This window comes from Aspergillus brunneoviolaceus (assembly GCF_003184695.1).
Source record: "Aspergillus brunneoviolaceus CBS 621.78 unplaced genomic scaffold BO95scaffold_6, whole genome shotgun sequence".
In the NCBI taxonomy this organism is placed as follows: domain Eukaryota; kingdom Fungi; phylum Ascomycota; class Eurotiomycetes; order Eurotiales; family Aspergillaceae; genus Aspergillus; species Aspergillus brunneoviolaceus.
The window spans coordinates 476,821-489,374 of NW_020290736.1; the positions used below are offsets into that span (position 1 = coordinate 476,821).

The 12,554-nt window shown below is 51.6% G+C and overlaps 4 protein-coding genes across 4 annotated transcripts; 2 read left to right on the forward strand and 2 right to left on the reverse strand.

Moving 5' to 3' along the window:
- Window positions 1-2,886: 2,886 nt before the first annotated feature.
- On the reverse strand, window positions 2,887-5,535 carry BO95DRAFT_438866 (uncharacterized protein). Its single transcript, XM_025585608.1, has 3 exons — window positions 5,191-5,535; window positions 3,434-4,836; window positions 2,887-3,375 (listed from the first exon to the last, which is right to left on the reverse strand). Exons 1-3 carry the CDS (start codon window positions 5,213-5,215, stop codon window positions 3,109-3,111), a joined length of 1,695 nt encoding a protein of 564 aa, XP_025446643.1. The 5' UTR covers window positions 5,216-5,535; the 3' UTR covers window positions 2,887-3,108.
- Window positions 5,536-7,428: 1,893 nt separating this feature from the next.
- On the forward strand, window positions 7,429-9,348 carry BO95DRAFT_222337 (uncharacterized protein). The gene has a single exon (XM_025581204.1). It carries the CDS (start codon window positions 7,797-7,799, stop codon window positions 9,246-9,248), a length of 1,452 nt encoding a protein of 483 aa, XP_025446644.1. The 5' UTR covers window positions 7,429-7,796; the 3' UTR covers window positions 9,249-9,348.
- A 536-nt stretch (window positions 9,349-9,884) lies between these two features.
- Window positions 9,885-10,443, forward strand: BO95DRAFT_222390 (uncharacterized protein). Its single transcript, XM_025581205.1, has 2 exons — window positions 9,885-10,011; window positions 10,120-10,443. The coding sequence occupies exon 2, from the start codon at window positions 10,130-10,132 to the stop codon at window positions 10,376-10,378; it is 249 nt and encodes an 82-aa protein (XP_025446645.1). The 5' UTR covers window positions 9,885-10,011; window positions 10,120-10,129; the 3' UTR covers window positions 10,379-10,443.
- Window positions 10,444-11,039: 596 nt separating this feature from the next.
- Window positions 11,040-12,520, reverse strand: BO95DRAFT_478985 (60S ribosomal eL19 domain-containing protein; the record flags this gene model as incomplete). The annotated part of the gene is made up of 4 exons (XM_025590072.1): window positions 11,040-11,310; window positions 11,461-11,611; window positions 11,750-12,312; window positions 12,437-12,520. The coding sequence occupies 4 exons, from the start codon at window positions 12,518-12,520 to the stop codon at window positions 11,161-11,163; spliced, it is 948 nt and encodes a 315-aa protein (XP_025446646.1). The 3' UTR covers window positions 11,040-11,160.
- Between the last annotated feature and the right edge of the window lie 34 nt (window positions 12,521-12,554).

The following is a 12,554-nucleotide window of genomic DNA, read 5'->3' on the forward strand; positions in this document are numbered from 1 at the left end:
AACTAACACACATTGATCGATCGACAATGTGCGCTGTTAAGTCAACAAAGGAGACAGAGAGCTTACCTTTGCACAAGTCAACTAAGCCGGAGAAAGAATCCGTCTTCGATTGCAGGAGCCCAAGGTGAGCAGAATGATGATGAGTCCAAAACCGGATCGCCTTTGCGAAATATATGAACCACACGACTGGTTCATCAGATGGCGACGCTCTTCAAGACTTCCCACACTTCCATTTCTCCATCCGGGGCCTTGCGCTCGCTCCGACGCATACGTCTCGATAAGTCATCCACCCCAAGGATCGATTAGCAAATCGCAACCTCTGACTAGCTGGCGATCTACGACAATCCGATGATAAGATCATAAATAAGCTACCAGGGGCCCTATCGATCAGGGAGCCACATTTCCAAGCCTTTCTCATCAAGATCGCGCACGTACATGGAGACCTGTGTGTGATTTTCCCCCAAACCCACTTCTGCAGAGTATCAGACAGTGGGGCTCACGGTGTTGTCCAGTGAGAAACCTTTGCAGCCTTCGCTAAGTGTACTTGACTAATTCCTCTTTACCTACTCGGGCTTGCCAACTCAATTTTATAACCGAGTGATTACTCCGTACAGTTATGACCCGCGTTAATGTCAATCTCATAACATTCGACAACCATCAATCAGATTTCCAGGCAGCCAATGTTATTTACCTACTTGAGTTCTCACCCATTTGACTCGTCTCTTCTATAATTACTCCATCTCCCAGCAGCGATAATAACCGCCCCCAGCCCACCCCATAGTTGAGGCCTACATGCATCCACATCTCACTTTACCTTTACCCCCACAACCACAAACCTCGCCAATTCTCCCCGATCCCCCTCATCCAATCCAGCCGCATGCCACCGGATGTACCCAGTGGACGAAAGCAAACATTCAACCCCCACGCCCACCGCACTCGCTACAGAAAAGCAACCAAAGCATCTATCCACCATACAGATATCGGAGTAGTCCGACCCGTTCCCAACAAAAGAGATCTGGCCGGATCTAGGTACTCTGTACTGTACGTAGTATACACAGCTTCGAGGGCGAGAGGGCACCACCAGAAATGGAATCCCTTCCCCCCCGGCGATCAAACAACAACACCTATTCCCGATAAACCAACCATCATATCTCGATTCAGTCCATCGATGGAAAACCCCCATGGACACTTCTCCTTCTGTTCCTATTTCGTTGTTGCAGGCTGATCTTCTGATCCGATGATTGTGGGTGTGTGTTCTTTTGCCCCTATACTTTGCATAAGCGGGGACGGGTTTGTAGATGTATGTCCGACTACTTAGCTACTAGTGCCAGGGTCTATTGAGCGGTAGAAATGCTGTGCTGGGGTTGTGGGGTTACATATATGCAGTTATTCTGCAAATAAGTCTTTCCCTAGATCGCATTATTTCCCATCAATCATGCTGCTGCTCTTGATGTTATTTGTGGTTCCATTGGTCCCTCGCTTCTGTGTCGGGAGGGGGAGGCTGACGAGACGTCACGTCGGCATTGATGCGGCATGTAGGGCACCGAGGTGCATCAACTAGAGAGTTCCCTGCCAGTCCATGAATCAGTCAAGTTGATGAACGGTGGGACATCAGCAGTAGCCTCCTAGCTAACGAGTTAACGTAGCTTGTCCCCAAGGTACTAGGTAGGTACCTAGTATACTGTCCCACCTTCCTCATTGCCATTGGACTCGAAGAGCTTGCAACAAACCCGAGGAGATATCCAGACCACAGTTCCTACCTGTATGCAACTACCTACCCCAACTCATCTTCATCGACAATCTACATTATACAATAGGATAAACCTCAACTCCCCAGAGCAAAAAGAAAAGCTCCAGAAACCCCTCTCATCATCATCCCCCCCTATATCCCAAGACAGAAAATGCAAAGAAAACCTGTCCAACCACAAGAGTATCAGAACGCGACACACACATCCCATAAAAAAAAAAAAGACCCCGATAGTCTTCCCCCCCCCCCACCCTCCTCTCCAGCAAAATGTACTCTTTCTTCTGGGTACTATACCCCAAGCTTCCCCTTCCTAGCTATTGAGGCCGAAACATCCACAAGAAAAGGTAGTTCCCGATGTGGAACAACACACAGACAGGATTTTAGAGTTGAAAAGGCATGGATGACCCCCGGACGCCCGGATAGAAGGATAAGCAGTACTACTTCGACTTTCAAAAAGCCCCATGAAGTGGTGGGCTACATCGGGACGAATGAGGAATGGAAGTGGGTGGATGGCTGGGTGGGTGTCTGGATAACGAAGGTTCTCTCGCACCCACTCATCCGAATTTGCTTGCTCTTCACGGCTCTTTTTTCGTAAGACTCGTGCAGGTAAGGACACGATTCAGACCTTTCGGATAGTTACAGGAGACGAAGAGGAAGCAAGGGAAGAAGGAAAGGCGGATGTGTGGGGGGTGTTTGTCATCGGCGCGATCTACAGTACCTTGTTTCCTTCACCGCATGCTATGCTATCGTTCTGGGCTACAAGCATGAACGAGACGCTACCGGAAACATGGATAACGTGGGTAATGCATTGGGGCTGGAGGATGTTCCTCGGAATATCCCACCCTCAGCATCACCGTAGACTGAAGATAGTGGTGGTGGTACGGGGGGTACGGGGGAGTGGCATGAAAAGTGGTGTAACCCGAGACTCTCTCCTGCGGAGCGGGTTGTTTGATGGGCATGCTTTTATGCTGTGCTGCCTGCATTCGGTAATTAAGTATCCAGTTAGATAGGCATGCAGTATGGCAGTAGGAGAGTCTAAATCGGGAGTAGCCGGAGACTCAGTACACAGTACTCGGCCTGGACTACTCAGAACAAGTCCGCGACAGGTAGGAGAGGCCAGGTCAAATCAAGGAATGAGTATCATAGGGACGAATTGTATGCTTTCTATCGGTGTCTATGGTCCTGCCATCTATATATGATGATATGATGCAAGAGAGTCATGATAGGACATCAGTCCAGGTATACGCTGTCGCAATTTCCACCGTCAAATTTGACCCCGTGTGGACGAGAATGAAGAGCAGAGAAGGCTAGATCTGAAGGCTAGATCTGGATATCATAGAAATGCACACACGAAACAAGTATCAGTTGAGATGCTGGAAAGGGGAAGGTTGTTGCCGTAAAAGATAATGAAAGATGCCCCAGATGCCCTTGAAAACTTCAAGTCGATCTTCGGCGTCGAACAAATCGTACCACTTGGTCCGTCGGAGCTGGAGAACCTGCCACGGTTGATCACCATCCGAGACTGGTGGGAAGTCGCTGCGCCCGTGGGTAATCATTTCGAGATATCGCCGATGTACACGCAAGTGCAGAATAGCCAGATGGTGATTGATAGATGATAGCATGTAGATCTGCCCTGTCTGTCAGTATGCCTGTTTTCGTCCGCAAAGCAAGTTCGGGGGTACGTACATCATCGAAGGGACTCTCAATGGGCTTCCCGATCTGGATGTACCTCATTCGCCTATCCCAAAGACTGGGACCGGGTTCCACGATCTTCCACTTGGAGTTGTTGCTCAGTTTACGGACCAGACTTGGCCGACGCAATGCAAGGAATGGATGCTCAATCTGATGACGCTTGCGAGCATTCCCTTGCTCCACTGAAGAAGCATCATCTTCACCTTGCCCATGGCCATCGCCATCGGCATGGTTTGGCGCACCACCCCACCGCGGCACGGTCGTCCACCACTGACCTTCCCCTGGTCTGGCTTCAGTGGCTCCCTGTCGGGCTCGTTCCTGTGCGGTCAGGAGCATGGCACCCACTTCGCGGAGCAGATCACACACATCGCCGACGCTTTCACCGGGGGTGTCTTCGGGTCCTCGAAATGCAGTTTCCGGTCGACACTGAGCCGTGAAGACGGGCCCTTCCATGACGCCACTGCGGGCCAGCTGTCGATCTTTGGGAGATCGAGCGGCCACGAAGGTCTGTCGGACTGGGAATAGGACCGTCTTGGCGGCCAACTTGGGAGGAGCAATTGGCAGGGCGACCTGACATCCAAAGGGCCAGGCAGCCATCTCCGTCAATGCTCGTATGGTTTCGTCGCGCGCATCTTCCGGCATTTCACTCCCTGAGCCAACACGGCGACCTTTGTATCGGGTCACAGTCTCTGGTTCCGGATCCCGAGGACCTGGTGGGCTGTCTGCCAATTCTTCGTCCTGGTCCATACCGTCCACATCCATGCGAATCTCTGGGATGTCAAGGCTCTTGGATACTTGTGGCTCCTCGTTCGTCTGCATGGGTTCATCGTCCTGAACAGGTGGCGGGGAGGCCGGGCGCTCGAAGTAATCGTCCAAGCTGGTATCCCAGTACTGAGCCATGCGCTCCAATCCCGTCCAAAACTTGCGTGTGTGTGTAACCCTGACTCGATCCCGTCCTTCCTGGGGAGGCAGTCTAGCCACCTCTCTGAATGCGTCATCGTTATCGAGTAGTAATTCACCCTGTAGCAGTTCAAACCGGTCTCGCGAGGGGTATGGGTTCTCATTGTCCATCAGAATAGGAGTGCCATCTTCATCCACCGGGGAGGATCTGGCCGACATGTTTTCCCATGGAAGTGGGGGGGCTGTTTTCGGACCCGATTGACGGACAATGCGGGCGGCAGGGACATCGGATTCCAACTTCAGATTCAGGGCCTCAAATTTCTGTGGATTGATATCTTGCGGCCGTCGGATGGAGGCTAGCACTTCGTTGAGTCTAGCCAAGGATGTTTCGGACCCATTTTCTGCAAGATCGGGGACGTGGTAGACAGGGAAGTCGAGCTGTGTGGGGGCAGACGGTGGGCAGCGCTCTTTCTCCGGTGCTGCGCTGACCGGAAGGCCTGCATCGCATCATGTCAGCAATGGAAAGAGTCAACAGGTGATTCGTGTCGGGCGTGGCTCATATTGGGCAGAGAGCCGACCGACGAGCCACTGGGGGGTATGGGGCCCTCGGAAACATAGGCACAAGGCAGAATTGACCCCAAAGACCATTGCGCGACCGAAGCAAAAGAACTCTGTGGCTTCAGGTAACCACGAGGCCAGCAGAGCCGCCGCTTATGTCGCGGAGTCTGTGCTGTGATTACAGGGTCCTGCATGGGGGCCATTGAGATAAGAACAGTGGTTGATGTACGAGAGCAACGATTTGCATGAGAGGGAAGATTGTCCAAAGAATAGTAGGAAACGGGCAGCCTTACCCAGCGAACCAGACCACCCGAACATGATGCCGGGAAAGTCGATCGATCACACAGGGGAGAGACGTGCAAGTGTGGGAGGAGATAACCTGTAAGGTACTGTACCGGTGGTTCGTGTGCACGCCACCCAAGCAGAGAGGGAAAGAGAGGGGGAGAGAGAAGAGAGCGCTTTGATGGGTCAAATGTAAGGTGTAAGGGAATAAGGTGAGAAAGGGAGAGGAAGAAAGCTATTCAAGCCGAATTGCACAGCACTAATTAAACAGAGGCGGAGCGACCAATTGATCGATTGATCAATCAATGGGGGTCATGCAGCTGTGAATAGTACACATGTAGACAAAGGGAGGGGGGCGGGGGAGATAAATAGTAATCTCCCAATGTTAGAGAAGAAGGAGACGAAGCAGAAGAAGAATGAATGAAGAGTGGGTAGTAAAAGTTGGGGTGGAGATTAGCGCCAACCAGCGATGGCAAAAAAAAGTGGGTGGTGAATTGGATTGAGGGGGGAAAGAGGGAAATGTGGGATGATTAAGAATGAAGCAAGACGAACAGACAAGTAGAGTAGTTACCTATCTTTTCAACAGAAGCGAAGCTCTTGTGGTAAGAGGCAGCAAGAGGCAGAAAGGATCAACAGCGGGTTTTACTCCAATTATCCATCATTGATTTATTCATTCCCCGGTCATGGTCATTGTCATGCACTCACTCACTCACTCACTCACTCACTTACTTCTCACTAGACTAGATAACTAACTACTCGAGTACTTACTGACGATTATCGCTTCGAGGGGGTCTCCTGATCCTATCACTCTTACCGGTCTGTCGCTTTGCCAATGACCTTTAAACTGCCTGCATATCGACTTGACTGAATACACTCTCGACCACGTTCTACTCTTGTGTGAAGATCAACTACTCATGTATAACTTACAAGACACACACACAATGCGGGGAAACTCTGGAGTGGCGGGCAAGAAACAGGAGAAGGCCAGGACAAGCCCAAGGGACGTGGACAAGCTCATTTGGCAACCATCCTTCGAGGGTCTCCATGCCCATTAGTTTCATTAGTCTCATTAATGAGTGAGTTTTGGCGGAGTTTGGGGCAGATCCTTGGGAGTGTCAGGAGCCTTTCCTTGGGCGCAGGCGAGGAACCACTCTTGCCATGACATCAATCGTATGGCACACCTTTGCATAGATCCTGCTCTTTGCCAGCCAATGAATCATAGACAGAGCAACAGCCAGATAATGTCAAACTAACCGTCTGCTCACATTACATGACATGACCTTGTTCCAATTGTTCCTATTGTCAAATCATTGAACAACCAACTAACAATTGAGGGGAAAGGCAGACGTAGGCAGACGTATCATGGATCCAACCTCAGGCAACCATCACCGCAGTGGGAGAATGGGGCTTTGCCCAAATATGGTTAGTCTATGTGACTCAGCATGCACCTGATGCCGACACTAGTCTACTTCAGGACTAGGGGAGCATCAGCCAATGACCAGGGGACGATCAGGTGGTCTGACCTCCCGAGTCGAGAGAGTGAGCTGAAGTATCCCGTCAGTCGAGTCAAACACTCTCCCCAATCTAACGCTCATGCTTAACCTGCAATTCGGATTGTTGATCTACCTAATATCTGTCAAATATGCCTGTATGCCTATATACCAACATGCTCGCATGATTGCAAGCCAATCTCATTGCACAGTTCACTCTTCATGGTCTTTCATCGCCATTCCTACCCCCCATGATTGGCCCGAGTCCCGCCATCCATCACCTTGCTCTCTCCACTCAATCATCATCAAGTGTTTCCTGAGTGTCCCCTGAACTACGGAGTACTAGGTATGAACTCTTCTGCTCCTCACGCGAGGGGGGGGGCCAAAGGGTCTGAACCCCTCTTATGCAACCATATGACCATCTTGTCAGAGCTGTCTCTGCTTCCAGGTCGGATCGACTTTGGTGGCTCTGCTGTTTCATCCAGCTTTTTATCCCCTGCTTCGCATATCAGCTTCCAATTCTACGTACATGCACACATACAAGCGCCTGGCCCCAACACATTCGGTAGATTAGCTTGCCTGCTGTTGATATCATCCTAGGATGACCAGCCGTTCTGTTTTCTTTTTTCTTTCCTTCGCGTCAACCTCTCGTGTCAGTTTTTCTCGCCCTTTTCGAGGCTGTGTTCCTTAGCATCCTGGATACATCAACTTCGACGCCTCTTCACGTGGAATCGCATTTGACCGATTTTTTTTGGCCCTCTACTTCCCCGTCCGCATCCTGAAACAATACCGTCCAACCGGGCCGTCGTCGCCTTCGACGTCCCTGTCATGGCCTGCCTGACTTGTCCAGATAGAGGAAAAGAACAATGAGAAAAATTTAGTGACTATGCCCTGAGCTGCTGTCATTCCTGCTTTTCTGTCACTCCCTCCTTTCGTTTCTAGTCGATCGTTTCAGCTGCCATCGTGCTCTCGGCGCTATCACTCTTTTACGCGCCTGTGGCCTCATAGCCTGAAAGTCTCTCTTTCTTGCAATTATACCAGACGTTTATGCAGTCTATATCTTTAAAGCCTTCGGCCTTGGATCCAGCAAACTTGCATTGCGCTATTCGGCCTGCGGGCTTGGCGACATGTCCATGCCTGGTGCTTGTCTGCTTCTTCAGAGTACCAGGTGCACCAGGTTCCCACAAGAGTCCAGCATTGCTGTGCCCTCGGGGGCACCTTCGGCAATAACCAGCTTGTCATGGCCGGCAGCAGGAACTCACATCGCCGTCCCGAACACGGATGCTTCGTCGTTGATCGACAATGAGACTGTCCCAGCAAATGATCCGATTGCAACCCGCACACATTCTCAAATTTCACTTGAATATCCTGCGCAGACCGCAGCAACGCGGCTGTCGCAGGCTCCAGCCGCGATTTCTACAGATACGCTTCCCAGTTCCGTCGCAACCACCGCGACAACAGATAGTCTTAGTGCTTTCACAACCTCATACCTTCCTAGTGTTCAACATGAACACGTCCCACTGTCTTCGCAGACGAGCACCCAAACTCCGAGTCTCAGCTCCAGCCAACTCGTGCAACCATCGTCGACGGGGCACTCTGAGTACTTGCTTGGTGCAGCCAGCCTCATCACATCAGCGCCCCAGACGTCTTTACCAATCAGTACTGCATCGACAGCCATACCTACCACGGCGCATGTGACTTCCAGCAACCACACCACTTCAGCAGATCCCGTAGATTTCCCCCACGACTCTAGCTCCAACACCCCCTTACGTACCATCTTGGGCAGTGTGCTAGGTGGACTGGCCTTCGTGGCGCTCGCTTTAGTCTTAGGTTATTACTTCATGAGCTCGAAGCGACGCACTGGTCGAGGCTCGCCGAGCCTCGGCACAAGTGAGGAAGGTTTTACGGCGGAAAAGATACCTACTGTGGCACTCCCAGGTGGTGCTTCTTGTCCAGGGTACCAATCGCGCCGGTCCTTTCTTTCCGAATCCTCCTCTTCTGTCCGCTCACTCCCCATTCACGTGGCCAGAGTCCCCGTCTCCAAACCCGAATACACCTACTACGACCCCCGCTCTTCCGCCATCCCCAGCGCTGCAAACGCTAATCCATTCGTCGAGCCCCTCGAATTTACCTACAAGTCCACGTCATCCCGTGGAACGACCGTTCAAAGCGACCGAGTGATGCGCAACCCTTTCGCCGACCCCTATCCCAACCCGGGAATCGTATCGCCCACCACCTCCACCTCCACCTCCACCCACCTGCGCCGATCGCAGATGTCCCAGCAGCAACGCCCCGTGTCCATTGCCTGGGGCGGCTCCGTCTACAGCGGCGGCGACGTCAGCCTAGGCAGCACGCTCATCCTCCCGAATGGCCGCAGCAGTGCCGGAAGCAGTCTCCTCAACCGCCTCAGCTACCCGTTCACCGTCAACGAGCTCTCGGACGCCGGGGGTGGCGAGGGGTATTATGATCCGGGCGCGCGGGTCAGCACGCGCAGCGACCCATTCGATCTGGAATATCCAGTCAAGGCGGCGGTCATGCATCGTCGCAGTTCGACGACCATCCCGCTCGCGCAGGTGTAGTACTCAGTAAGATCTGATTCTCGGGGATTCCGTATGACTGGATGTGTATAATGATATGACCGAACCGACCCGCTGTATGATGATATGCTGCGCCAATGTTTCTGGGAAGAACAGGGAGTCGTAGTTCCATGTTTCTATTTTGCTGTATAACCTTTGAACTTCATGTACATGTATGATCTTTTCTTGATCTCAATAATTCCATGAGGCACGGAAGGTGTTCTGTGCCGTGGTTCGGGTTGTATGATGATCAGCCGGTTTTCCACTCCTATTCGCAAATAGGATCGATGAAGATCTTGTGCACCTATTTTTATCTTCAGAAATTTACTCCAGTACACAAAATAAACAGATTAGAGAGATGAAATAAGCACAAGCCGACAGTCTATCAGCTGAAGACTAAGAAATGGCTTTCCTCCCGACCATTTAACCCTTTATCTTCGAGGGATCGGCGCATCCGCAAGACCAACTCCACCCACCACCACTTTATATATCCAACCCACCATCCGAGGACATCTATGCATTAATTACTACGCCCCCGCTACAGATTGCCCCAAACCACACGAGGTGCGAAAATCGGGATTCGCAGTTTGAACTGTGCCTGACCAATTGAATTTTTCCAATGTGTTTGGAGTAAGATGCGATGAAGCCAAGATCATGTCATAGCCCCCCCCTAGAGGCATGACTTCATTGATAGTGTCCGCCCACACACCCGCAGTGGAGTAACGGGTTACGTGCAAGTACATATGTGTAGTAACATAAGAGTTATGTAAGTACAATAAAGTTTGCCGAACATGGCAGGGCCTGATTCCTAGGTTGTCCCGCACGATACTCATAGCCACTCAGTCAGTTTTGCTGATCAACAGAAGGAAAACAGAATTCTTTGAATGCGGGAGTCGCGTGCGGTGGGCGGGTTTCCTCTAGACGTAAAATCTCGTGGAAGGAAAAAAAAAAGGAATGAAAAAAACAGAAAAAATGCCCGTGGTTCTGTGTCAAGGCGGGCTTTCACAACCTCATGGCGAAACAAGAGGGGAATGGATGATGATCCCAATTCCCATTTCTTAGGGGTAAGTGGGTTCATTTCGGTCAACATTCCTCTAGGTGGGGCTTTTTATTGTACAGCAACGCGACGATAGAATATTTATCCTACGAGCGAGAAGAGACCCCGCGACTGGACTGGACTGGAACCCTCAAGCGTGATATTCAGGAAACGTTACGACATTAAACAAGGACGATGTGGGGGAGGAATTATAGCTGGGGGATGGGGTAGAAGGGTAACCCGGCCGGAGGAGAAGGGCTAGACCAGGCCTTAGAAGGGGAGGAAGGAGGACTTAAGAAGATAAGGTGGAGAGCAGGGCCCGAATGCGATGGCATGAGATAACGAGAAAGAAAAGACATCCGGGGTAGAATGGCTCTGGCTGAATTTTTGTCCGGGGTATAAAAAGAGATGGCAAATGGAAAAGACCATGTGTGTGAGTAGAAGATAGAAAGAACAATGTTCGGGAATTTCGTAACACACACAAAGCGCCATGCCACTGTTTTGGACTTTGATGAAAAAGTTGGTCATTTCTCTTTTTTTTTCTTGTCTTGTTCCATATTCACATGCTCTAGGCTTTTCTCCCCGTGGTGTAAACGGGCAAAGAGGTAAAGCCAGAGGTGATATATGTTAATTTCCCCGTGTCCCCGACGAACCCAGGTGTGCCGGGTTGCCTCCTTGGTACGATTCAGACAGAAGCCATGTGTCCCGGATGCAACTTTTCTTGTTCTTCTCAAAGCCAACGAGCCAGACCTGCAACGAAAAAACGGGGAACTGTGTAGTTTTGGTCGACCTGATTTATATTCCACTGGCTGATCGATTAACCCATTATCCCCCGCTTTTCAACCTCCGCACCGCCAAAGTTCGTCAAACAGAAGAAATTTACTCCTGGGCCTCGGCGACCAGAGCGTTCTGCTTGGCCTCCTTGCGCTCCAAGCGGCGCTCACGGAGAGCCTTGTTCTTGGCACGCTTAGCGTCCATCTCCTCCTTGAGGACACGCTCACGGTGTCTCTCAGCCTTGGCCTTCTGGATCTGTGGTGGGTGAAAGAAACCGGGTTAGTTCCTAGTCTCCATCAAGTTCTGCCAGCTCGCCATAGGACTATGTGTAGTTCCAAGAAATGTGGTGGGTTCGTGACAAAAAAGGCGGTTCGTGCAGCAAAGCAGACAAAGGAGTCAACTTACGTGCTCGATGAGGGCACGCTTGTGCTTGAAGGTGTTACCCTTGCTCAGGTGGTAGAGCTCGTGGTACAGGTGCTTGTCGATCTTGCCGGAGGCACGGTAACGGACGAGCAGGCGGCGGAGAACACGCATGCGGCGCATCCAAAGGATCTGGCTGTTGTGAGGGAAGAAAACCGCATGTCAGCACCTTCTGTCTTCAACCGAGATTTCCAGTATCGCAGTCCAGTCATATCCAAAGCCTAAGACCGATCCTTCCGTTGCGTGGAGGCGAGAGAGAGTCGGGAGTGCATACCTGGGCATACGAGCCTCCTTGGTACCCTTGCGCTTACCCAGACCACGGTGTCTGCCGATTCTGCGGGCGGCGGCGAGCTCACGGGCACGGGCGCGCGAGTGCATGGTGACGGGCTTGCGGATGATGAGGCCATCGCTGACGAGCTTGCGGATGGTCTGACGGGAGTTGGCGTTGGAGATCTCATTCATCTCATTGGGGTCGAGCCAAATCTTGCGCTTGCCGCAGCCGACCACGGAGGCCGCGAGGCGCTTCTGGGTGCGAAGGTTGACCCTATTGTGTGGGAAAAAAACCAGAAGGTCAGCATGCAGTCCAACGCGATCCGAGAAATTCCTTTGCTTCGTCGACGAGTGGAGGAGTGATAAGGGCCCCTCGATGGGCATATGCGGAGGAGGTGGTGCATGGTTGGGCAAAAGGGCCAAAAAAGTAGTCCATCGAAGGGCCGTAATTCTCCTCTCAAACGACACGAGCACAAATCGATAATAGGACTCACATCTTGATGTCGGCGTATCGACGGTCGTTGGCGGATGATGTTCGTTGCACTCGACGACGGGTAGAATTCCCAGCTGAGGAGTTTGAGATACGCCCACTGATTAGCTAAGCCACTGTGCCTCTAAGCGAGAAAATCCACCCTAGGGCTTGTGCCCCAGCCGCTTGTCCCGATCTGGGGTTCCGCCGCCAGAGCCTCACCTCCATGTACAGACGAGTCAGGTATAGGTTTCGCAGTGTTATCTGACCTAGACGAGTTACATGGATGCTGAGGCTGTCTGCCATTTTTTTTCTTGTTTTCCACCTTTCTCTGCATCCT